The 23,585-nt window shown below is 50.9% G+C and overlaps 10 protein-coding genes across 10 annotated transcripts; 3 read left to right on the top strand and 7 right to left on the bottom strand.

The window, feature by feature from the left end:
• Positions 1 to 574: 574 nt before the first annotated feature.
• Positions 575 to 907, bottom strand: PtrM4_133790 (uncharacterized protein; the record flags this gene model as incomplete). Its single annotated transcript, XM_001941366.2, has 1 exon — positions 575 to 907. The coding sequence occupies one exon, from the start codon at positions 905 to 907 to the stop codon at positions 575 to 577; it is 333 nt and encodes a 110-aa protein (XP_001941401.2).
• A 1,349-nt stretch (positions 908 to 2,256) lies between these two features.
• Positions 2,257 to 3,716, bottom strand: PtrM4_133780 (uncharacterized protein; the record flags this gene model as incomplete). Its single annotated transcript, XM_066109145.1, has 2 exons — positions 2,257 to 2,300; positions 2,360 to 3,716. The coding sequence occupies 2 exons, from the start codon at positions 3,714 to 3,716 to the stop codon at positions 2,257 to 2,259; spliced, it is 1,401 nt and encodes a 466-aa protein (XP_065961137.1).
• An 871-nt stretch (positions 3,717 to 4,587) lies between these two features.
• PtrM4_133770 (F-box domain containing protein) lies at positions 4,588 to 6,543 on the top strand (the record flags this gene model as incomplete). Its single annotated transcript, XM_001941364.1, has 2 exons — positions 4,588 to 5,798; positions 5,862 to 6,543. The coding sequence occupies 2 exons, from the start codon at positions 4,588 to 4,590 to the stop codon at positions 6,541 to 6,543; spliced, it is 1,893 nt and encodes a 630-aa protein (XP_001941399.1).
• A 787-nt stretch (positions 6,544 to 7,330) lies between these two features.
• On the top strand, positions 7,331 to 9,835 carry PtrM4_133760 (uncharacterized protein; the record flags this gene model as incomplete). The annotated part of the gene is made up of 2 exons (XM_066109144.1): positions 7,331 to 7,373; positions 7,494 to 9,835. The coding sequence occupies 2 exons, from the start codon at positions 7,331 to 7,333 to the stop codon at positions 9,833 to 9,835; spliced, it is 2,385 nt and encodes a 794-aa protein (XP_065961136.1).
• Positions 9,836 to 10,217: 382 nt separating this feature from the next.
• Positions 10,218 to 11,414, bottom strand: PtrM4_133750 (uncharacterized protein; the record flags this gene model as incomplete). Its single annotated transcript, XM_066109143.1, has 1 exon — positions 10,218 to 11,414. The coding sequence occupies one exon, from the start codon at positions 11,412 to 11,414 to the stop codon at positions 10,218 to 10,220; it is 1,197 nt and encodes a 398-aa protein (XP_065961135.1).
• A 2,220-nt stretch (positions 11,415 to 13,634) lies between these two features.
• PtrM4_133740 (uncharacterized protein) lies at positions 13,635 to 13,913 on the bottom strand (the record flags this gene model as incomplete). Its single annotated transcript, XM_001941363.2, has 2 exons — positions 13,635 to 13,748; positions 13,815 to 13,913. The coding sequence occupies 2 exons, from the start codon at positions 13,911 to 13,913 to the stop codon at positions 13,635 to 13,637; spliced, it is 213 nt and encodes a 70-aa protein (XP_001941398.2).
• An 871-nt stretch (positions 13,914 to 14,784) lies between these two features.
• Positions 14,785 to 15,519, top strand: PtrM4_133730 (uncharacterized protein; the record flags this gene model as incomplete). The annotated part of the gene is made up of 1 exon (XM_001941362.2): positions 14,785 to 15,519. The coding sequence occupies one exon, from the start codon at positions 14,785 to 14,787 to the stop codon at positions 15,517 to 15,519; it is 735 nt and encodes a 244-aa protein (XP_001941397.1).
• A 2,236-nt stretch (positions 15,520 to 17,755) lies between these two features.
• Positions 17,756 to 18,652, bottom strand: PtrM4_133720 (uncharacterized protein; the record flags this gene model as incomplete). The annotated part of the gene is made up of 2 exons (XM_001941360.1): positions 17,756 to 18,150; positions 18,253 to 18,652. 2 exons carry the CDS (start codon positions 18,650 to 18,652, stop codon positions 17,756 to 17,758), a joined length of 795 nt encoding a protein of 264 aa, XP_001941395.1.
• Positions 18,653 to 20,777: 2,125 nt separating this feature from the next.
• Positions 20,778 to 22,323, bottom strand: PtrM4_133710 (APS2, Clathrin adaptor complex, small subunit; the record flags this gene model as incomplete). The annotated part of the gene is made up of 5 exons (XM_001941359.1): positions 20,778 to 20,858; positions 20,915 to 21,286; positions 21,332 to 21,818; positions 21,875 to 22,233; positions 22,285 to 22,323. The coding sequence occupies 5 exons, from the start codon at positions 22,321 to 22,323 to the stop codon at positions 20,778 to 20,780; spliced, it is 1,338 nt and encodes a 445-aa protein (XP_001941394.1).
• Positions 22,324 to 23,071: 748 nt separating this feature from the next.
• On the bottom strand, positions 23,072 to 23,557 carry PtrM4_133700 (uncharacterized protein; the record flags this gene model as incomplete). The annotated part of the gene is made up of 1 exon (XM_066109142.1): positions 23,072 to 23,557. The coding sequence occupies one exon, from the start codon at positions 23,555 to 23,557 to the stop codon at positions 23,072 to 23,074; it is 486 nt and encodes a 161-aa protein (XP_065961134.1).
• Between the last annotated feature and the right edge of the window lie 28 nt (positions 23,558 to 23,585).

Here is a 23,585-nt window from a genome sequence, read left to right as displayed (position 1 = left end):
GATAGATGGGGTATATTTCGCTTTCTCGGGAATGTAGCGAAGTTGCGAGATTGGATAGGCGGGGGGAGGGGGCTGGTGTGCGAAAGAAAAAAATGATGGCTTTAGGGAATGAAGGGGAGATGACTTTTCGCAAGGGATGTTTTCCTTGGTGGAGGTTGTAGGTTTTAGCAAGCAGAGAGAATCCCTGGAAGACGTGGTTGAGATGTAAGGTGTAGGTATATATTGGTGAAGGCTGGAGGTGAAGGCTGGAGAGGGGAGGAAAAGGGAAGCAAAGGGAATTCACTCGGCTGAGATGTTACCATGGCACGTGGCTGATGTACTACCTTGCCTGATACATGAACAGGGGATAGATATGATAATATTGGCGGCTAGATACAACCTAGCTCTAAGAAATCATCGATCCCCCCTAGCAACCCGGCTCGTGTGTCAGTACCCTTAAGCCCGACTATCTCCCTCATCGCCATCTTCACTCTCGAAATGAGAACTTTTATCCACCTCTGAGACCGCGTGCAGGTCTGCACACAACCCATCATACCCTTCCCACCCCAAAATTTCCTCCCACACACCCCACCCCCTAATCCAAACACTCCGGCAACTCCTCAAACTCCTCATCCAACGCCCCAACAACCTCCGCCATATTCCTAAAATTCTTAAACACCTCATCCGCCATGGTTGGAAAATCAGCAGTAACCTGCTCACCATAGCCGTTAAGAAGAGCCAAGATACGCTTCGTCGTCGCAAGCATGACCTTGCGGTACTCCATGGGGTCTGTGATGCGTCCGTTTTTGGAGAACTTGAGACGCTGCATTTGGAGCTGTGAGATGCTGCGCTTGGTGATGGCGTCTAGCTCGTTCATCGTGTCTGTTTTGATGGGCACTCGCTCGATGGCGGAGCTGATGATGGACATGAAGTTTGTGCCTGTTTCGAGAAGCCAGGATGTGTAGTCTGCGAGCTTGGCGGAGGCGGTTTTGAAGGATGTGGATGGTTTGGGGGGTGGAAGGTTCTGTGGGGGCTTTTGCTGGGGCTTTGGGCACGGCGGCTTTGGTGGAGGCGGACATTGATGAGGTACTGGTGGTGAGGAGATGGCGCCTTGCCAGGGTGGAAGGAACTAGAAGTAGTGTGTGAGCGTTTGAGTTTGTCGGAAGTATTTGAAGCACTTGGTTGCTGCAGCTTGGAGGTTTTGACGTCGAGGTGAAGGGTCGTTGCTCAGGATTAATATTTTGAGGGTCCACTCACCTGAAGTGATACAAACGGCAGCTAACCGTTTTGTCGCTCGGAATGGACGGCGCTAGTGGAACGGGAAAGCGATGACCAAGATCCAGAAAGATCTGAACACTGCAGCAACGCAAAACGCACTTGGTGCTGCACCTAATTAGTTGGCTGTACGAGTCGCATGAAGGCCACTGCAACTGTGCGCCGACATCCAGGAAATACAACAGTCGCTCGATATATGATATCTGTGGCTGTCGCGCTGTCCCACATAAATCACGTGCAAGTGACCGAAAGGAATACCGCACCATATGACGACATGCTCAAACCCACATAGGTCAGAACACGAATAAATCATAATGAATCAGTGATTGAACACAGCTACACTAAATCCCTTCAAATTCCCTCCACCCTTCGAAATGCCCATCCATATCTCATACCTCACTTCCTCCCCTCCCTTTCCTCAACCCAATCACCCCATCTCACATCGCCTAAACATCACGCCAAGACCCCTTTACCGCTGTTACCTCATCATCCCCATCCGCACTTTCTTCAGCATAGGCCTGGTACCGTGGTTTCTTATCTGGCTTTTCTGTGCTAGATGGTCGCTTTTTCTGGGTGGGAACCGCGGAGGTGGGTGGGTGAGTTGGCGTTGGGGTGGACTGGGTGTGAGGATGAGGAGAAAACTTGTAAGGGAATTGATAAAGGGGAGGAGAGATAGGGGGTGTGATATGATGGATTGTAGGGTTGTGGGTTCGGGTTGGGTGGTTGGGTGGGTTGTATAGGTTTGTATGGGTGGTGGCTGTGGCGAGAGGCGTTCGTGGGTAAGTGTAGTTGGGTTTGGGGATTGGAATGGGTTCTTCGTATTTCTTATAGTGGTCATAACTGTTGTTGAGGTCACCACGGTTGACAAACCCTCCGTTGCTATCACCCTTGCCACCAGAGGCAGTCATTTTCTCCCTCGTTGCAGTAGAGCTCTCTTGCTCATGTTTCTGCTCGTTCCGCGTAGCTTCTTCAAAGCTCTCGAAGAAACAAGATGCTATGTTCTCAACACTCGGTCGTCCTTCCTTCTTCCCTCCTCGATGACGGCGCTGTAGCTCCATTTCCTTGAGTTGAAGAATTTGTTTCGTAGCTTCATTCACTGATGCACCATTATCTCGCATGTCTCTGTAGACTCTCAGTAGCATCGAGTCGAGGCCTTGAGTTCGCTGTCGGATGCAGCGGTTGCGGATGTGGTTGAGCGTAGTGTGGGTGAGGAGGTTGACTTGGTAAAGCTGTTCGAGGGTATTGTGGGATTGCGTGTGCGTCTGCTGCTTGTGATCGTCTCGATATGAATCATGGCCAGTTGACTCTTCGTCGCCGGTTTCTTCAACACGAGCGTCGGGATGCGGAATCCAGACGACGGCTATGCCGTTATGCGTACACCCTTGTAGTTTGAGGATGCCGTGCTCGAGGAAGTGGAGAATGGTATTTGGTAGCGTGCTTGCGAATGAGAGCCAGTCGTTTTCGCATTCGAAGATGGCGCCGTACATGTTTATGAGGTTGGTAGTGTCAGTTTCAGAGGTAGCATGGTTTGTGTTATCGTTCTTTGAGTGTTTGCATGTTTTAGGCTGATGCGATATCGAGGAGGGTGGATATTTTGGCTGAAGTGAGTTTTGGGCTAGAACGTCCTTGAGTGGAGTGCTGGTATGGTGATATTCTTCATCACGGGGATATAGAGGTGGAGGGAGTGGTTGCTTGAACATCTTGACAGGCACCACTATGTCCGAGCTATGGCGTCTTTCTGAGCTCCTTCTCCTGCCTTGTTCTTCCTTGGATTCCACGGAGAGAAGGCTGTAGCCTCCGTCTGGCCGGCTGCGAAGCGTTACAAGACCACGGTCAAGCTCGTCCAGCTCCTGTTCCGTAAGTTTGGCCTCGACCTGCTCCCAATCAGAAAAGTTCCTAAAGTAAGCTCCGTATATGTAGAAGCAGATGGTTTTGCCATGGCGCTTCCACACGAAAGCCTGGTGTCCGTTCTTCTCCCAGCGGAGAACAGTGATTGCATCTTCTTCGGCAGTACGCTTCATAGCCTGTTGTTTGTTCTGCTCAGAGATTGATTCCATATACATCGATACCAGCTCTTTCCCTCCTTCAAACTCAATGTGTGTCCAATCCCACGAGAAACCAACAAGGATGTCGTTGTGATCGAAGATGGGATAGCCGTGTCCAGCAGTCCAGGCGCGGCGCTCCACTGGTCTCAGAGCTTCGGAATCCGCAAGCCTTCGCGAAATGAGTAGTTGTACGTTCAGCGTGTTCAAGGTCTCAGCTGGCGTCATGTCCTTTGAGGCGTAGGATAGGAACCTATGGAGAGCGAAGAGTTCTTTGGGTCGCATGAGGGAGAGAGAATCCATGTCAAATGGGAGCGAGAAGAAGAAGTCATGTCCACTTGGAAAACACAGACTGTATGTGTTTGGGCGAGATAAGAACTTGCGACAGTGGTTGTCGCTGACCTTGACGAAGAAGGGCATGCTGAAGTTGGGGAGTCTTTTAGAATGATACAGTAAGATGATTGAAAGTTTAGAAGTTAAAGAAAGGAGGTACAGAAATGGTTGAGAATGAGCCCTATGTACTCTACGTGTCGATTGTAGGACGGCGCATCGATTCCATCTTGCTCTTCAATACTGTCAACATTGAAGCGTACAGCCGCTCGCTCTGACATGTCAATCATACTATCGCAGATCGGCGATAAATCCTAGGATATATGCTATGCCTGGCAATTCTGAAATCTACCCATCGGGCTGCTGGCCTTCGCGTCGTGGCAGCGACGAACAACGAGAATGGTTGTTCCGCGTCTGAACGGGAGATCAAGCACTGCAACAGGTTCTCGTTACCTTGGTGCCAATAAATTGTGTCACCATGTGAAGCAAAAGCCAGTGAATTGTGCACAACAGACTATGCACGTGAGTGACAATATTACCCAGGTGAATACACAGACATTGTGAGGTAAGCACCTAATAGGCGTGCCTGGCGACTACAGGAGCCTCTGTATACCAGTATGCCAAGTATCATGACGCCCGGTGAATACACAGACGTGGCGGGGTAACGTGTCCGAGAAGCACGTGTCTGCCGAGGAATGCAGGTCTCGCGAGCGCGTCATTGGTCCATGCGCAGCCCCGCAGCGTTAGAGTAGTTCTCAACACCTGCATCAATCTTTCAGCGTCGCGTCCTTGAGTGTTTGTGCGACACCCGACCTCTACAAAACAAACTGTAAGTCAAGCTGACGGACACAAACACCTCTCAATCATCGCGCGCAACCCCTGATTGCTTCTAGAACCACACGACCTGGGCAGAATCAACACACAGGCATCTGCCTAAACTTTCAACCACTATTGCGCTATCATGGCTTCCGCCCTACTAGGCAGCGCGACTTCAACACTTCCTACCGAGTTAACTCTCCTAGTGCTTGATCACCTTGAAGGCAACAATCAGGCGCTATGTTCGCTCGCGCGAACATGTCGCAGCATGCAGCGTCTGGCTGAAGAGCGAGTCTACAAGACTATTGAGTTGACTTCTGTAGTCGACCTACGAGACGTCAGCGCTGCCTTTCTGTCTCGCTATCAGCGCCTCCAGGCCGTACAAACGCTCAAGCTACTTTACCAGTACGAGGAGACCACGTTGAAGAACAGTGACAGGGCTAGGGCAGAATTCAATAAGAACGTACCGCACATGATCAACCTAAGAGAATGGCATATCGAGAGCCCTTGGGATAATTTCCACTGGTCGGAATCTGGCGGGGATGACTGGGTTGGTACCGATATGGAGCAATTCCGCGCAGCACTTGATTTGGCCTGCGAAAACGGCCTCAAGGAAACTGAGGCCATTGCAGCAGAGCGCCAATTGGGAAAACATATGGAGCGCAAAACCGGGTTGGCTCTACTGGAGACACTGACCATACATTCGCATGGCAGAGACACTGATTTCTGGGACCTGGATGGGTATCACTGCCTCTTTCGACACCCTTCGCTTAGGCACCTTCATGTTTCCTGCATCGCATTTCCGGACACCGAGATCCCAGAACTCGCGTCATATGTGAATAAAACCCCATTGACGTCTCTAGTCTTTGATGAGTGTGTGCTAGATCCTCAAAGCTTGCTCAGCATTTTGCAAACACCAGCGCAACTCAAGTCGCTAACGCTCGGAGAAAACGTCTACAATACCAATCGCTCCAAGGATAATCCTATGCTGAGTAAATATCCGGTTGAGTCGCTACGAGCTCTCTCCGCTGTTGCGCATTCTCTCGAAACCCTTGTTCATCTCGATCCTGGTTCGCGAATCGACTCAAGCTCGCACGTTATGTCTTCCATACGAACACCAGGCGACGGAATGCGCGATTTTCACTCGCTGAAGTATATGGAGTGCGACACACAGTCGTTTCTGCACAAGGCTATCATCATGAACCGCGACCTTGCGCCACCCAAACTGGAAACTCTCCGAGTGCGTCGCCATTGGGATTCTCCTGCGAACCTGTGGGATGAGCCACCTAACTTAGATCATTATGCGGCGCTCCCGTCCATTTCCACTCTTGAGTTGATGCAATCGTCATTTATACTGTGAGTCCAGCATCTCGGTCTTTTATCCCCCTTACTGGAAGCATATACTGACTTAAAGTACAGGCTTCGGCTGTCTACCGAGGACTACATATGCGAGGCGGAGCGTCTCCGTAACCGCCACGCTAAAGCATACAAACTATCCAAGGCTGGCATCAACCTCAAGATGTTGATCGAACTGCACAAGACTCGTAGTCTCATTCCACCGTACCTCCACAACGAGCAGGTACCTTTGGTTCAATGCTTGTATAATGCTAGCGCTGTAGGCTTCCATCGACACATTGAAGACCTAAAAGTCCACGAGGCAAAGCTGGAAGCACCCGAGACGGATCAATTGAGCGACGCGGATGTTATCAGGATACGTGAATCGACCCGAAAAACTCTGTTCGGCCTGAAGCAAAAGCTACTACGTCAAAACCGCCCCCTCGCATTCCAAACAGCACTGTTCGACGATGCTGACGGCTCGGAGCCCTTTACGGACGAAGAAGGGTTCCTCATCAACGACATCGACGAGGACGACGATATGGACCTGGACGATCTAGACGATGACAGCGACTTTCTTGATGACGACGACTTTTTTGATGGAGGCGATGGTGGTATGCACATGTTCATGTCGTCGAATGGCAACATCTACGTTGGCGTGCACGCGGACGGGTCGGAGAATGAATCGATGGGTTCGGAGGAGGAAAACGATGACATGGTCGACGCGTTGGAGCATCAACAGCCTCCTAATGATGAGGTGGATTGAGTGACTGCAAGCTTCTAGGGGTAGATGGCAACACCTGGGTGACGTGAGATTGTTGATATTTTGGTATACAAAAGCTGCTGTATGCGCTAGATATGACTGTTAGGAATATCGTTGTTACAACAAAACTGCGTTGTGAAAATCTGCTGCCAAGCATCGACATCACTTACATATAGGATCATGACTCTTAGGAATGGGATAACCGGGGTCAGCGTTATTATAATCTCTGCGCTAGGTGATGGGGCTCAACGTCGATGATGAATGACCATAATAGTGTGTTCGTTATCCAGTGCCTTTATAGCGCTTAGATAGATAATCTCCCTAACTATATTAGTAGCTGCAAGATGTTACGACTGTGCATGCTAGAAGCTATCTAAGCTAAACATTATCTTTGCCAACCAGACTTTCCAAAAAGCAAGTTGACTTGGATTACTTGCTTGACTTGCTTGGTTTAAACCAAGCAAGCAAGTCAAGTAAGAGCTGGGCAGCTAAGCAAGCAAGTCAAGTCAAGATACTTTGCTTGCTTGGCTTACTTGGTTTACTTGGTTGTTTTAGCGTTACTGTGATGAGGGTGCTAAAACTGCTGTACGGTAGATGTCGCGATGGTTTTGAAGTGTTGCAGTTGCCTCGGTTGAGTCCCAAACAGGCTAAGCGGCTATCAAATAACGTTAGCCTTAGTCTAGCGCATTGCTCCAATCTCGACGTACGCCTGTCTAGAAGCCTATCGCAATGCAGTATCCCCTATAGCAACGCGTTTTCCAGTGATTTATACTGCCCTGATACCCCCAATATGGCCAAACGTCGCCTACCACAAACTTCTGCTCGGAGCAAACGTACGAAAGTAGCCGCTGCCACCAACAACGTCGCCTCAACTCCTGAGGCTTCACCTGAGCCTGCATCTAAGCCTGCATCTAAGCCTAGACCTCAGCGTCGATCACCTCGCAAAACCCTAGCTGCCGCAAGCCAGGCTAACGCCTCGCCGCCAATACCTACCTTCGAGTTGCAGTTCTTAGAGTCGCAGGCGGAGGCTGAGATTGTCGCGCCCACCGAGGGCAGCCGAGCTGGCACGGTGGCTACAACTGAGGCTGGAGAGGGTGGTCAGGATGAGACAAACAGCGCACTAGTTGAGAACTTTGACGGCATTGACTGGGCACGTTTACCTGATTTTATCAAGCCATTGGCGCGTTCTAAGCGCCCAAAAAGTTGGATCTTTCAGTATGGCTACCGCGTTGTTGAGCGCCATGCTACATCTCGAATCTGGTTTGTGTGCAAGTACTGCCATGTACACAAAACTATCGACGCTGGCCGTGGTGGTTTGTTTAACATTACTCAGGCTACAACCTCAGCAGCCACCCATCTCAGCCAACCAAAGCCTGGCCACAACCTTACGAAAGATGGCCCAAAGTTAGCGCAGAGAGCTCGAGGCCAGCTGTCGTTGCGGCAAGCTTTTGACGCTGGTTTAGACGTACAACAAAACACTGCTAACGCGTTTGGAAACTTCGACGTAGAGGGCTTTCGAACAGCCACTGTCATGTGGCTTGTTAACCGAAACCACCCGCTCAGCGAACTTACGACGCCTGATTTTAGAGAGATGATGAGATTTGCCAACCCAGAGGCAGAGGCAGCGTTGTGGGTAAGTAATACCAGCGTTTCTACCTTTGTGATGAGGTTGTTCCGGTCTATACGACCGCAAGTTATCGACACCCTGTCAGGCTCAGTAAGCAAAATACACGTAAGCTTTGATGGCTGGACAACAAAGGGTGGTAAACGTGGCTTCTTTGGAGTAGTCGCTCACTTTGCCGACGCAGCTGGAATAATACGAGACTTACCAATCGATCTGCCTGAGCTCGCTGGCGCCCACACCGGTGAGGCTATTGCCAAAGCTATCTCGACGACGCTCTCAGCATACGGAATAACAAGCGACCGATTAGGCTATTTTGTACTCGACAACGCTACCAACAACGACACTGCGATCGCCGCGCTCGCGCGCGAGTACGAATTTGAGTCCGCTCACCGGCGCCTCCGCTGCAGTTGTCACACGCTTAACCTCATCGGCCAGGCTATTATATTTGGCACCAACAAAGACGCCTACGGCAACACTCAAGAGCAGTACAATACCGAGGAGCAGTATATGCGAGAGTGGCGGAAAGATGGCCCTATTGGAGTGCTAGTTGACGTCATCAACTATATCAAAACGCCGCAACAGTACGAGCTTTTTCGTGGCTACCAGCGCCTTGCCAACAACAACCTGCCTGCTGAAGGGCGTCTCAAAGTACTCGAGCCAGTCAAGCCTGTCGTCACTCGCTGGAACTCATACTATGCTGCTTTTGAGCGCGCTACCAAGCTTCAAGCCGCGTATAACTTGTACGCTGAGCATCATATCAATAGGGTTATCCTTGAAGATGCGCACGCTGCGCAGCGGAATAATAAGCGGCCCGACGCCCCAAACTGGATGAGATCAACTGGGCTCCGAGCTGCTGACTGGGCGGTGATTGCAGAGTACCAGGACTGCTTAGAGCCGCTCAAGTACGCCACAAAACGCCTCGAGGGACGCTCTAAGGATGGCAAATACGGCGCAATCTATGAGGTTATACCCGTTTTTGAGTACGTACTCAGCAAGCTTGAGGCCCGGGCGCGCCCGTTCGAGCACGTCGACTTCAACGCTCATGCCGAGGCTCCAGAGGATCACCTCAACGTCAACCTCCGCGCCGCGTGGAGCAAAGCCAACGACTACTACAACAAGCTCGACGACTCGCCCGCTTACTACGCCGCTGTTTGCCTACACCCGTACTACAAGAACTACTGCGATGTGGCGTGGGCAGACAAAGCTGATTGGCTTACTAGTGCCAACGCGTCGTTCCAACAGCTTTGGGCGGCATACAAACCTCAACGAGCACGCCAGCGGTATACAACTGCGCCGAGTAGCAACAACATAGACGAGGCAATTATTGCTATACTTAGCCGCAACAATGACCGAGAGGCTCCACTTGACGAGTTTGAGCGCTGGAAAACACAAGAGCCGCAGTGGACGCAGGAGCAGTACAACGCAGATGGAAATCCTGTCCAATACTGGATACAACTACTGCCGAAATACCCGCATTTAGCGCAGTTTGCAATCGATATCATGACTATCCCAGCATCAAGCAGCGACTGTGAGCGCCTCTTCAGTGAGCTTGGCGACCTTCTTGAACCTAAACGACGTGCTCTGGGCAGTGAGCTACTCGCAGCTCTTCAATTAGTAAGGTCATGGGTTGATGTTGATGTTGTTGATTATGGTTTAACGCCCTATCTGTAACCTCCCATAGGGTATTCGGGCGGGTCCCGCCGTGGTCTTATAGTGCTGTCGCACTTGCCTCGTGGAACCTATTCCTAGGTGTTTTGTATCTAAGGGGAGTGATGTCCTGCCTATATACATGTTCGTGAAAAGGACTCCCGCCATTTGAAGCCGTTTTCCTACAATATTCTAGTATTTCGTGGCTTGCGCCTTTGATCGATGCAGTACAGTAACTGCTTTTTAGAGAGAGAAACGAAAAAGTAACAAGAGGCAATTTGAGATATAATAAAAGGTTTGAGAGAGAGCGTGTGGGTTGTGGCATCTATGCGGCGTTTTGCCGCGAATCCTACACTGAATAATGCCAAGGAATTCAGCGGGTCTTTGTGAAATTCAAAAATAGAAATCACTCGTCATAGAAGGAGTTCGTTACCTTCACGAAGGTCTCGAACTCTTGTGGCTGGTCTATTAATTGCGCGAGGTACGCTAGGCCTTCCTGTCTTGTGCGAGGGGGCACGATGGGGCGTAGAGGCCACTTCTTGAAGTGTGTTGTGGCTCTCTTGCAGAACACTAGGTGTTCTGGCGTCTTGGGCCTGCCGCATAGGCATTTCGAGGTATCCTCGTGGTTGAATTTTCGGTGGTACCATTCAAAGTCGCCATGCGTTGAGCGTATCATAAGGACTTTCGCGAGTATCCTTCGGGGTAGCCATAGCGCTGCGGGCGTGCGCCTAGTATCGTATGGCAGCTGCCATTGCGTGTACCATGCTGATAGCCTACTGCTCTTATCCTTCCACCAAGTGTCCCTTGTATGTTCGAGGAGGCGGCGGCCTACTGTTCGTATACCGGATCTTGTGGGGGAGGCGGCCATGCCGTATGGCTGGTGCGGGTCTTTGGCCTCGTTGTCAGCCAGCTGGTCGGCGAGTTCGTTTCCAACAATCTTCATGTGTCCCGGCGCCCACCGCGTTTTCACGCTGTAGGCCTCCATAGCTCCATGAATTTGGAGGAACGCCCATTGGGAGGAGGCAGGGGCGGCTCCGCGTATGCCCCATATTACCGAAGTGCTGTCTATGCAGAGTACGATCTCCCTCTGGCTAGGCAGTGAGAGTTGTAGTGCGTGTTTGAGTCCTCTGCACGCGCCTATAGCCTCCGCATCGAAGACGTGGCTAAGGGCATTTAGTGAGCCTTGTCCAGTCGCCACGGCGGCCTGGCCCTGGTATATAGCGTACCCGTAAGTGACCACCCTTGTACCGTTGATTTGTTGTTCAGACCCGTCTGAGAAGACAGTGATTGTCTCTTGTCCAAGAGACTCCCACCAGATGGTGAAATTCTGGGCAGCAATGTCCTTTCCTTGCCCTTGCGTTGGGTCCTGCCTCGACCCGTATGAAAAGTGAGGGCTGGCTAGGACGTTTCGGGGTGTGGCGGGTAGCAGTTGTGCTACGCGCTGAACCTTCGATCTTGGTATCCGTCGGTTGCCCGCTGCGCGTCCTCGTATGACTAGTGGCAGTGTAGTTCTATTAGTAAGTGGGTGCTTGTCGTCTATCGTGCGTAGGTGAACCGCAAAGCGGAGCTTAGCCTCCTCCAGCGCCACCTGTGCCGACGGCATCGCAGCTTCTCTTAGCAGTACTGCGTTTGGTGTTGTCCTCCACGCAGGGAGGATTGCCTTCGTGGCTGCTATTAGTGCCTGATCTATCGTGGTTAGGTGCCAGCCTACCCTAGTGCTGACCGTGGGTTTACGGGAAACCCTTGCAATTCGTGGGTTCTTCGTCCTGCCCTCGTACCATGTTTCGGCTCCGTATAGTAGTATGGGCAGGATACATGTTATGGCTGCCTTGCGTAGCGATCCTGCTGGAGGGCCGTGGGCTGTGTTGGCGAGGCTCCGGAGATGGTTCGCTACTTTCCTAGCTTGCGCCGCCCTTTCTGCGACGTGCTTCTTGAAAGTTAGTCCCCTATCAAACCACACCCCAAGCCAGCGCAGCGCAGTCTGGCTTCCCCCCTGCGCAGGGGCTATAGGGTGAATTGTTTGATCTTCCAATTGGATTGGCGGCGCATGTAGTCCTTTCTGGCGCGTGAGGTGGATCAGCTCCCGTTTCTCTGGTGCAAACGTGATCTTGTTCGCAGCTCCCCATTCATTGATAGATTTGAGGTCCTCTGCTAGCAGTGCGACGTTCTCGTCTAAAGAGTGGGAGACCCGGTATAGGTTGATGTCGTCGGCATACCCGAACCGGAGTTTTCGGTCCTGGTTGAGTAGTTCAGCTAGGTATAGGGTGTATAGGACCGGTGATAGCGGCGATCCCTGCGGGGTGCCGCAGTAAGGTCATGGGTGCGAGCTGGTTATAAACCGTACAACTGTAGCGAGGCTAAGCTTTCAGATGAGCAGCTTGTAGGAGATTACAACATACTAGAGTGGAACACTGAGTTTTGGTAATTTGTATGTAGCTTAATCTCTTTGTAGTAGTCAAGTAATCCAAGTACTTGCAAGTAATACAAGCAAGTCAAGCAAGTAAAAAAATCACCCCAAGCAAGTCAAGTAAAGCCTATGTTTGAACCAAGCAAGTCAAGTTTAGAGCGGTGACTTGCTTTACTTGCTTGTTGGAAAGTCTGTTGCCAACAATTAGTTATTTAGCAGGTCTTGCAGTGTGTAAACGAGGATGGAGCCGAGCTGCCCACGTTCGATTTTACGGTTTTGCGGCGAGAAGTCATCAGAAACTGGGTGAATGTAGATGTACGCTTGATAAGTAGCGCCGTATCTGCCGGCAGTCTGACGCAGGTGTGCTTGGTCGATAAAGTTGACGAGAAACAGACGACCAGTATCTTGAAGAGAAGGTGATGTTTGACTAGCGACGGCTTTCGCGTTAGAAATAGCAGAGGGAAGTTGTGCATCCTTAGGAGCACGCGAGGTTTGGTTTAGATTCTCGGAGAGCTAGGTTATAGAGAAAAGGAGGTCGTCTGTGTAGTTTGCCAAGATTGCCTAAATAGAGACTTCTAGGCGCCGAATGCTTTTATTGACCTTTTGATAGTGTTGCGTAGTCGTCTAATGGCATTCAGCCCGCCCGCCCGCCGGGCGTACGTTCGTTGCAAGAGCTGGAGATTGAGTGGACTTGGATCATGCACCCTTACCATAGACGCCGTGGCCATTTTCTACATTCATTACTAACATTAGCATGTAACGTCTATCCCTGCGTAGCGAGACATCCCCCTGTGTGCCAGGACACTTTTTCTTCCGGACCTTCGGCGTCGGGCCAGTATAACTGCGATAAGTCAAACTTAACGCACATCCATTCTGCAGCTGCAGTTCTCCCGGCATGTCAGCCTCCAACGAAGGAGAGTGTGGTGTTGGGCGAGTTGTAGGGTGATCTATTACTACTGTGTAAACTTCCCTTGGTAGGGTCTCTAAAATCTAGGTTGGTTCTCGGATTAGTAGTGTGTGTTAACACGATTGGTGGATTGATGTCATAACACGATGGTTGAGAATTCAAGGCTAGCATTAGTATACCAATCGAATTTGAACACAATGAGCCCTAGGCGCTTATTGTATAGTCTATTGCTATAGACTTGAGGGAGTGCGGCGAGCACATTGTTGAGCGCTTCTTGATCAACTGTGCCGCATTGCTCGCCATGAGTAGGCGCGTAACTTGGCCCTACAACGGGTTGTAGCTGTGCCGCGCGATTCTCCAAGATGTCTGCCGTTCTCCCCGGCCTCACCCGTAGCGACATCGTAACAAGCTACTCTCCCATCAGGTACCTCAAGCACAGTAGCATTGACAACTGCGGTCGGGAGCTGCCCACGCTGACTGAAACGTCCCCCTAGGGCACTTCTCTAATATTAGCCAGGCTTATAGTAAATATTCAGAATAACCATTCCACTTACTGATACAAAACAAACTTGAGGATCTTTACACGCATTCATATCTTCTTCACCGCAGTTTCCTTGAGGCGGCTATAGCATACGTTAGAAATGTCGAAGGAAGATAAAAATTATTAATGCTATTATAGAAATACGTACAGTCCAGTTCGGATCAGCTGCTTTGCAATGTGTAAAGGATATACGAGCAGCTGCTAGGCTCGTAAGAGCAGATATAAAGAGTACACTTAAAAAGCGCATGGTGTCTTTTTAATCCTGAAATAGGTATAGATAGAGTAGGCCTTGTAGAGAGAATAATAGGTAAACGTAGGTATAGATGATATAGCAAAGACGTGTGTTAAAGGATTGATCGCCTCCTATATATAGAGATCTTCAAAGCATAGCATTATGCAAAAGGTAAGAAGTACGGTAAGTCACGCGAAACCTTCCGGTTTTGTACGTCTTACATCTCATAGGGGTTACGCCAACCTAGCCAAGTGACAGAAAATGACGCCAAGTGGCTCACACGTATCTGCACGAGCACGGTGTAAGCTGGATGAGGTTATGTGCTCGTGTTGGTGTTGGCGATGCTAGCCTTTTCCGTACGCGGGCATCTTGACGGCAGATGACCTTTGCCCCTTCACACGGAGCTTAATAATACTTGCGTTATTACATGTAGTTTACATCCTGGGTACTTAGTGCTACACAGGACGTACATACACAGGCAGCCGCGCGAGCAGGTATGTACACGACAAGATGATACTACAGGAGAAGTTGATCGCTACACTTTCCCTTTTGGTCCTGCCGCGTATCCTGGCTGTTCTTAGGTGAGAGTTGGCCAGGCAGAGAGTAAGCGCGAATTGTCCTATGTGGAGGCGAGTTGAATGGGCGTCAGCACTTGGTCGTGAAGGAAAGGAGAACGAAGATATAGATCCAGCATGGCCCTGTATCCTTGTTCTGGACTGCAAGGTTTCTCCACGCTCTTTCTAACCCTAAACCTGCGCGCTCAACATCGATTCTAGACTTACTTATTCTACAAGCTTAATTGAAACAACCCTAGTATGCTTCTTCTCTACTTCCTTCATGTACCATACGTCTTGATTATTACATCGAAGCTAACATTACCAAAGCAATGCTCGTCCCCTCGGTCCAAACCATCTTCCTAGGCTTATCAGCCCTATCCTCCCTCACTGCCCACGGCGGAGTGATCAAAGCCAATTCTTTCAAGGATTATCGCCTCAAACCAATCGAAATCCCTGGCGAAGTTGGAAAACGCGATGCTCCTTTCAACCCCGACCACCCTTTTGACGATTTGCGCATCCCCATCGATAAACGCGATGGTGCATTTACGCCCGGCAAAAACCCTCCCTTCGAGCTAGGCGTCAAACCAGTTCCCGTCTCGGTCGACCTTAGAATGCGCGACATCATCCAAAAGCGCAAAGACGAATCAGGAGTGCGCTTAGCCGACGACGGCAGCACGTTCCTAGGACGCCGAGATTCATGTCATGCCAGCTCCGACGCTATCCCAGCCGGCGCTACTCTCAAGTCAGTCTGGACCATCAGCGAACTCGCCAACAACGATGGCCTCAAGTACACGCCCATCCCCGGCCCCGATGGAGTTCCCAGCCTCAGCGCAAAGGTGGAAATCTTTGACGATCAAGCCGTGCGATACCTCACGTTCTTTGGTGCGGACGATATGCCTGCCAACGTTGCTTATTACCTCAAGCCGGGTGCTGGTTTGAAGCCTCGTTCCATTGTTGTACATAAAGGGTCGAAGTGCCCGGTGGTTCTCCAGCCTACGGACCGTGCGTTGCGTATTCAGTATGAGGTTTATGAGATCCCGGTCTTGACGAACACAGAAACGTAAGGGAGCTTGTTACTTTTGTTCGAGATACAGCACCGCGGCGGTTTATCGTGGTGGTGGGGTTTTCCTGGGAGCAGCTTTTATGGCGGCGGTTGTCGATGCTGGTTTATGTATGTTAAGATAGGCTGGTTGGGATATCTCCGAACGCAGCAGTTTAATCTATTCCATCTCATGCTCCATCTTTGCCATCTATGAAGTTGAATCGTGTGCTATACGCAGCTCGTGTGTGATAGACGTTAGGCTAGGTGCCCCTGACCTCATCGAAGCGACCAGTAACTTCCATCGAAAACGAACAGCCTTCTCTTTTGGAGCAAACTCCCTAAATACGACTTTCTCGATCTTCCTACTCTTGATCTAAGCATTTGTGATGAAACTTTGTCACCACCGCATTTGTTGAAGATTGCTTTGTCATGTGCGCATTTCAAAGCAGCGTGTAAGCCAGCCAGCCAGCCAGCCAGCCAGCAAGCAAGCAAGCAAGCACATCAAATTGTTTTAGCGTTGCAACAACGGCCTTAGTGGGCAACTACACCTTACTCCACAAAAAAAAAGGTGAGCGTCGCGTCGCTTGACTCCGGCCCGCCATCATCGCTCATGTCCAGGGTCACAGACCAGCCGCGGCCGTTTGGTTAGGCTGTGAATCTCAGGCGGTCAAACGCAGGCAGCCGTTTTCCTGGTTTTGTATAAATCCCGAGCCTGCTTTCTCTCCTGGTGTTTATTTTGCCGTTCTCACTCCTAACTTGACTCTTACTTTATCAGACAACGAATACCCGGTTTTCGAAGAGAGAGTGTATGTGCATGAAAGAGGAAGAACGAGAGCACGCGCCCACGACCGACCCCACAAGTCCCGAAAACGAACCCCAACCCAAAAGCGCAAAACGACATCTTTTCGGCCCCACATCACGCATCCATCAGCCGATACCCCCCAAAAACTTACATAGTACAAACTGCACAAACATCCGACTATATACTTTCACTACATCTCCCGTTCCCTACTTCCACCAAAAGAAACAGCCCAACTACCCCATCTCGCAAAAAAACTTAAATCTCGTTTTAGTCGCCAAAATGACTTTCTCAACACAAGCCCTCTCGCAACTCCGCCGCTACTACTCCTCATCCTCATTGCCGCGCGACCCGCATTACAGACTCAAAGCCACACTTGCAACGGGTTATGTTGTTTCGGCGCTGGCATTGCCGTTTGTGCCGCCGCTTTTGGAGACGAGGAGGGCGAGGGCTGATGGGCGGTATTTGACGAGGTGAGTTCATGTTTGTTATTTGATGTTGGTGTTTTGGTGGTTCCTGCCAAGAAATGGTGTTTGCGGCCGGATTACTGGATTGGGAATGTGAGGCTAATGGTTGTGCGTAGGGAGAATGAGTATTGCTCGTCGCAGTATTTGGGGTGTGCGCATTAGACGTGGGGTTGTGGGATGATGTTGGGGGTTGAGAGGGTTTGAGATGGATGTGGTTTGGATGTGCATGGGGGATGTTGGGGTTGAGATTGGGGTTTGGACTTGGTTTTGATAAGGCGTCGGTTGGCATTTACATACCCGGCGTTGGTTTTCTTTTCTTTGTACATATCAGATGAGTGCTGGTGTCCGACAAGGTTCGGCATCATCTACACACAGTCAAGCATCTTATTCTATATGGTTTTTCTTTCGCTGTTATAACCATGCTGAGTGGTGCAAGTCGCTATTTCGCCCACGACTGGAAGCAAGTGATCTTACCAAGATAGAGGAAATTCCTCGATACCATTGCTTTGTCACCTCAGCTTGGGATGTTGTATACATTGCAAGACATACCTCACAGCTTATACCGCATCCACCTAGTTTTCTCCTACACCCTCAACACCTCAGCTTGTCATGCACCCGAACGCTCTCTATCTCATCCATTTCTTCCTGTTTTTTAGAAACAATTCTATCTTATACCTCCCGCCGCAGCGCGTATCAAGTCTCCTCAAACCCGAATCACCACCATGTAAGTAGCAATCGCTAAACCAACGCTTACGTCCCCCCTTCCCCCTCAGGCCAAAAGTCACAAAATGTGTTTGATCGGTCTGGCTCACATACTTGAATGATGTGTAAGAGATTCCCAGTAGATCTAAAAACAACAATGAACGAGGGTATAGTGGAAAGGAGCGTAACATCGTACAACCACATCAACGCCAGCACATCCTGCCCCCGTCCCAACATCAGTCCCCCCCAAGTCCAACCAACCTCAACACTTCAACCTATCAGCCAACCCCTCACAGCCCACCCACCACGCCCGCAACCGCCGCCGCAACCACAACCACAGCCCCCAACCTAACCTCAACCCTCCCGCCCCTCCCCGTCCCCTGCACACCACCACCCGTCGTACTCGCCGCCAAAACCTGCAACCCATACCCCGTGGCAACCGCCTCCGTCCCATTCACCGTCACCGTACTAACCGACGTAGCCGTGGTACTCGCCGTACACCCCGCCCAGCTCGTCCACGGCGGCGACGTAGCCCAAGGCCCCGCCGTCCAGCCCGGCCAGTCTGAAGCCGGACACGCGGTGCCGTCCCACCAGGAGGTCCAGGGGCCTTGGCGCCAGTCTGAGCGGGTGGACCATTGGGAGTAAGGGCCGAAGTTTGAGGGGCCGAAGGGTGGATGTGCTGGGTCTGTGGGTGGTTGTTAGTGTCATTTTGGGTTTGGAGGTTGTAGGTTGTAGATTGTAGGGAGAGAGGTGATATCATGGGTGGACATGAAAGACGTGAACTTACCACCCCAACCACCCGGCCCACCACCAGCACCAGGTTTCCCACCTCTACCTGGTCCTCCAGGATAAGGTCCCTGACCTGGCCCGTAAGAACCCGTTGGCCACGGCGCTGCCGTCAATGTCGACGGTATCTTGCCGGCAGAACGAAGAGACTCGTAGAGTGAAGACCAGCGGCCTGCGTCTGTGGGGACAATGTCAGAGGGGACAATGTCAGAAGGGACAATGTCAGAAGGGACAATGTCAGAAGGGACAATGTCAGAGGGTAGCCATGTTGGGGGTCCAGTTGGGAAGGGTCCGGTGGGTGTGGGGGGTAAGAGTGTAGAGTCCCAGGTACGCGGTGATGGTGGTGCGTTTTGTGCGAGGAGGGTGAGGGGGGTGAGGATGATGAGGAGGGGGAGGAGCATGGTTGGTGGTGGTAGTGTAGGTCTGGATGGGAAGGTTGTCTGTGTGTGTGTTTTGTTTGAGAGGATGATGGTGGTGGTGGTGGGTTTGTGGGCAGATTTGTGGTGGGTAGGTAGGTACACCCAACGCAGTACAACTATCCACTCAGACTCTCTCCCAAATAAAAGCCGTAGTCTCGTCTGCCCTTCACTTTCTTAATCTTATCCGTGTCAACGTCGTCCTCAAGAATCAGGCAACAACACAGTCTTTTCTGACCACACAAAAAATATGCAATAGAGGTATCCCACTCCCCAAACCAAACCGCCTAAGCCTACATATACACACCCACAAGCACACCAAACACGCGGCCCCAACCCACCCCATTAGCCCACAACAAACGCCTCCCACCTACGCCTCGCATGTGTAAACACGCACGCACACGTAAGTTCACGGCACCCCGCCTACCTACCCTTTCCATGCCGGTCTGGTCAACCTCACTCAGCTACCGTACATACACCAAACCCAACCCAACCAAGAACAGAACCTGGAAGCACACGCGCTGACAAGGGTGCTTACGCGTCCCCGTCTAGCCAGCCTAGCGTACATGATTGTCTCGGTAAAAGCCTGGTATGGGCTTGGATGAGACTAGGCGGAAAGGCGTAAGACTGATTGCGCGGTTTCGGTACCTTATCATCGGTAGGCGTGGGCGCTGGGCGTGTTGTAGGATCATGTATCGTACGTGCATGGATACTTGCTTACATGATATGATGCAGGGTAATAGTAATGGTAAGAATAAGAACAAGCAATGCAATGAAATGAATGAAAAAGAGCAGGGGCGGGGGCGGGCGAATAATTGTTCAGCCTTTACTGGCAGGCATACGGTAAATGCAAACGCAGGAAAGCTTGTTTCAGCATATGCATATCATGGAGCTTGATTGCATCATGCTGTTGTACAAGAAGCACGCACATACCCTACATACTTACGTAGACCTCGTCAGTCGTCTTCAGTCCTGCAGCATATGACAGAAACCTGATGTCACGCCTGGTGATGCGCCTGGCTGGCCTGATCGCCTCTTTGTCTGCCTAAATCTAGCGGCTTGTAGACCAGACAGGAGTGGTAAGTTAGCAGTGGCTTCGGAGAATGGCAAGTGGGGGAAGCAGGAGCAAAAAGCCGCGAATACGAACGGGAGGAAAGGAAAGGGACGAGAAAAACCGTGGATGGCGTGTTGCGTATGTATATTGTACTACCGGCTACTCTGTTTACGGTACACGCGCGTGTGCATGTGCGCGTTCGTACCGTGCGTATGCCGGTTAATCGTCTGCTGTGGTATTGCTGTTGCTGTTGCTGTGCTGTGCTGTGCTATTGCGGTGTTGCGCTCACATGCCGGAGTTCGATGAATTATTTCCCCGCGCGCGCCGCAGAAGAAACGAACGTACGATAAGCTTTGTTCTAGACTGCGGGATGCAACTTACAAGGCGTCGGCGTACGTACTGTACATAGTTTGCCTGCGTACGCATACATACGGAAAGCCCGACTGCCGATCTACGTTAACTAACCTCCCTGGTGAAGAAGTCGGTTCGGTGGGATGAGGCGCTTTGCTGACAACATCACAGGATGCCTTGCACTTGCGCCCGCCTACACAGCCAGCTGAGTAATCTCCCAATCCCATGCATTCCACAATCAAACCACTCATTCAGCTACATATGTCTCTCAATCACGGGTAAGCAGTGTCAGACAGACGCAACGCCTGAGTGAGAAAGCCAAAGCCCATCCACGCGTCTACATACTCTCCTTCCACGCAGCATCTAGGCTCGGTGTCCGGCACCACCTGAGCTGCCGTAGGCTGGAAATGTTGAGAGGAATAGAATCAGAACACGTAACTAACCGAGGTCTACGCGGCTCTCCTTTGTAGCTACAGCTACGGGGGCGGCAGGAAGGGGACGTCGTCGTGTGTAGATTGTTGAAGGACGACGGCATGGACTGATGGTGAAGTTGAAGTCTGGTATACATGATTTCTTCAATCGAATGCATACGAGAAAAGAAGTACAGCATGTTTGACGCTTCTGGTGCATGCATGCATATTTCATGTCTGAAACAGGTATATTCATCGCCCCCTGCCAACGAGCAGTTTCCCTCCCTCCATTCTTCTAGTTTACATCTGGTAATCGCACAGCAATATCGCCAGACTGAGTGATATATCGCACCCACGGCAGCGAGGGGTATTGCAGCTGTACACAATCATTAGTCATCATCATTATCTCATGTACTTAGACATCCGACATACCTTTGGCTCGATAATCTTCAGATACCGCACTTGGATACCCGACGTGGTAAAGTAGGGAATCTCAAACTTGACGTTGATCGGTCGCTTCGCTTTGCCTGCACCGACACCTCCCATGCTGCCACCGAAGCCTCCCATCATACCACCACCCTTTTCATCATCACCGCGTACTGACGGTAGACCGAGTTCGGCGCGCATGAGAAACTCCTTGCCACCGCCGAATTGCTTGATCTTCCATACGATCGACGATGTCTCAGGCGCGTAGTGGACGGTACCGATATTGGTGCGGAAGCGTGGTGTGTCGGCGTCTTCAGGGACGGGTATGGAGATTTGCACGTTGTTAGCTGTGCTTCGTCGCTTGAACTGTGCTCGCGCCTGTAACTGTCAGCTTCATACCTCGATCGGAATTGTCCTGCCTACCTTCAACATGTACTCTATCCTGCTACCCGAATGGCTCTCTACTATGCACTCGACCCAAATCAGTGGCTTCACTTGTGTGTTGAGTCGGTAGCTCATGAGCTCAAACTCGCCGTCTGGCGGGATGAAGCTGATTGTGCGGTCGTTTTCGAACCTCGATAACCTCACGCACTGGTGGAACTTGACGTCCTCCATCTCAACAGCCTTGCCTCGAGTGGCTCTTCCTGTAGTCTCAAACATGGCCTTGTCATTCAAGCCCAGCCGTAGCTCCGGCATACCTGATAGATAACACTTCATCTTGACGGCGCCCAGAATTTCAGACCGCAGCACGCTGCCGGTTGCGGAGACTAGGAGGTTGAGCGATTCGATGACGTCGAGGAAAACTTCATTCTTGCGGTATCGGATTCCCTCGCTGCGCCAGCTAACGGCGTTTGTGACTGCGATGGGCGGCCGTGCGATTTCGAGCTTATGCGACTCTTGTGTGATGTATCTGCGCAAACACCTGTAAGCATAACATAATACAAAAAAAGACTCGGGTAGTCAAACTCTTGCAAGATCTTGGTCTCGGTGGTTTGTGGGTAGCCAAAGTCCATCATCTCATCCAGCAGCTCGTAGATGACGACAAAGTTGTCCCGTATACTCTCCTCCTCGAGCTCCTTGAAGTATTCGGTAAAGACCTCCACAATCTTGTGCAGAAAGAGCAATATCTCGGCGGCATTGGTGTTTCGTTTGGTGAGAGCAAGGAGGTAGAGGTTGTTGTGGCGGATGTAGAGGTAGTTGATGCCTTCGCTAGAGAAGCAGGGAGGTACAGCGGAGCTCTCGTCTTCAGCCTCGCTCAGTAGAATGGGGAACTTCTCCACAGCCGACATGGGAATGTCTCCTCTGTAGTTGCGCGCCAAAAGGGTCTACAGCTACCGATTAGTCTACATGTCACATATGACGACTTCAAGCCGTACCTTGCCCTTTAGGTCGAGAAAGAAGATGGCCGACGCCATTGTGAGGGATTGTGAGGGTTATGTGAGTGCTATGGGGGAAGACGATGGGAAGAATTAGCTACGGTATCATCATGCGCGAAGAGAGGGCGATCGAGGGGTATTGGTGCTGTCTTCTGGTCGCGACTCGCTGATGCCAGAGTAATTGCGGCTCATCCCGCGCGCCAAGGCCGCGTCGGGCTAGCTCCGCGTCACTGTCCATCACATATATATGACACGATTAGGGAAAATTCAATAAGAGATAGCTATGAATATGGAATAGGATCCCCATCTAGCATACTCTCCAGGCGTTGTCCCTCCTTGAGCTGAATGTTAGTATATTGCAGTTACGGAGATATTAGCGTCTATCGAGATTGTCGGTGAAATAGGCGGACATTGATATACAAGTCATGCATTATAGCTTCGTCGTAGTGTAGCATAAATCATTCATCGCTCAGATGCTGTACAATGCGAATACAAAGATCGTGAGACAGACATTGCGTGGGAAGTATGAGATGAAAGGGTAAAATGGGATGTTGTTCATTATGAAAAGGCTGGATAACGAACATGTGGAAGGGTGAGTTATCAACGCCCACTCTAGAGAACATCCCCAGACACTAGAACCACCAACACCACTTAACGACATACGACACAATATCTTATAAACTAAAATTTTTAAAATTTATTTAATGGCACGACGCGGTTTTACCCTACACGCCTCCAACACCAACGCCCATGCTAAATAAAACACACACACCTCCCCCTACCCTACCTAACGATCCATAATCCACTCTTTCAAACTAGTAATACTCGACCTCCTCCTCCGTCTCGACCCATCCAGACCCGAAACATCAAAACTGCGCCTTCCACTATCCACACTCCTCCTTCGTTTACTCTCCGTATCCAACACAACAACCACAACCGTACAATTATCCGCACCCTTCATCTTCCCCTCCCTACTCGTAAGTTCCTCTGCAATCTCCTTTGCGTCTTTACCCTGCTCCCAGCGGTCCACAGCCAACCGCGTAACTTCCTCCGCTTGGCTCGCATCACCAACCCCATCGGATGCCAAGAGGAGTAAAGACTGACCATGTAGCATGCGAACTGCGAAATCCGCTTTATTCGACACCAAATCGTGCGTTGCTTTTTTCCCCGGCGCAAGACCCGTTTCCACGCCGATGAGATCGGACAAGTCGTGGCCGGCGAGACGGTTCACACGTGGTTTCTTGTAGTCCAAATCGCCTAGGGCGCGCGACATGCTGACGCCGCCGATGCGAGCGATGCCG

Source organism: Pyrenophora tritici-repentis, chromosome 7 (assembly GCF_003171515.1).
Source record: "Pyrenophora tritici-repentis strain M4 chromosome 7, whole genome shotgun sequence".
Taxonomy (NCBI): Eukaryota; Fungi; Ascomycota; class Dothideomycetes; order Pleosporales; family Pleosporaceae; genus Pyrenophora; species Pyrenophora tritici-repentis.
Note: the sequence above shows the minus strand (reverse complement) of the source record. Positions and strands in the feature narration are given on the sequence as shown.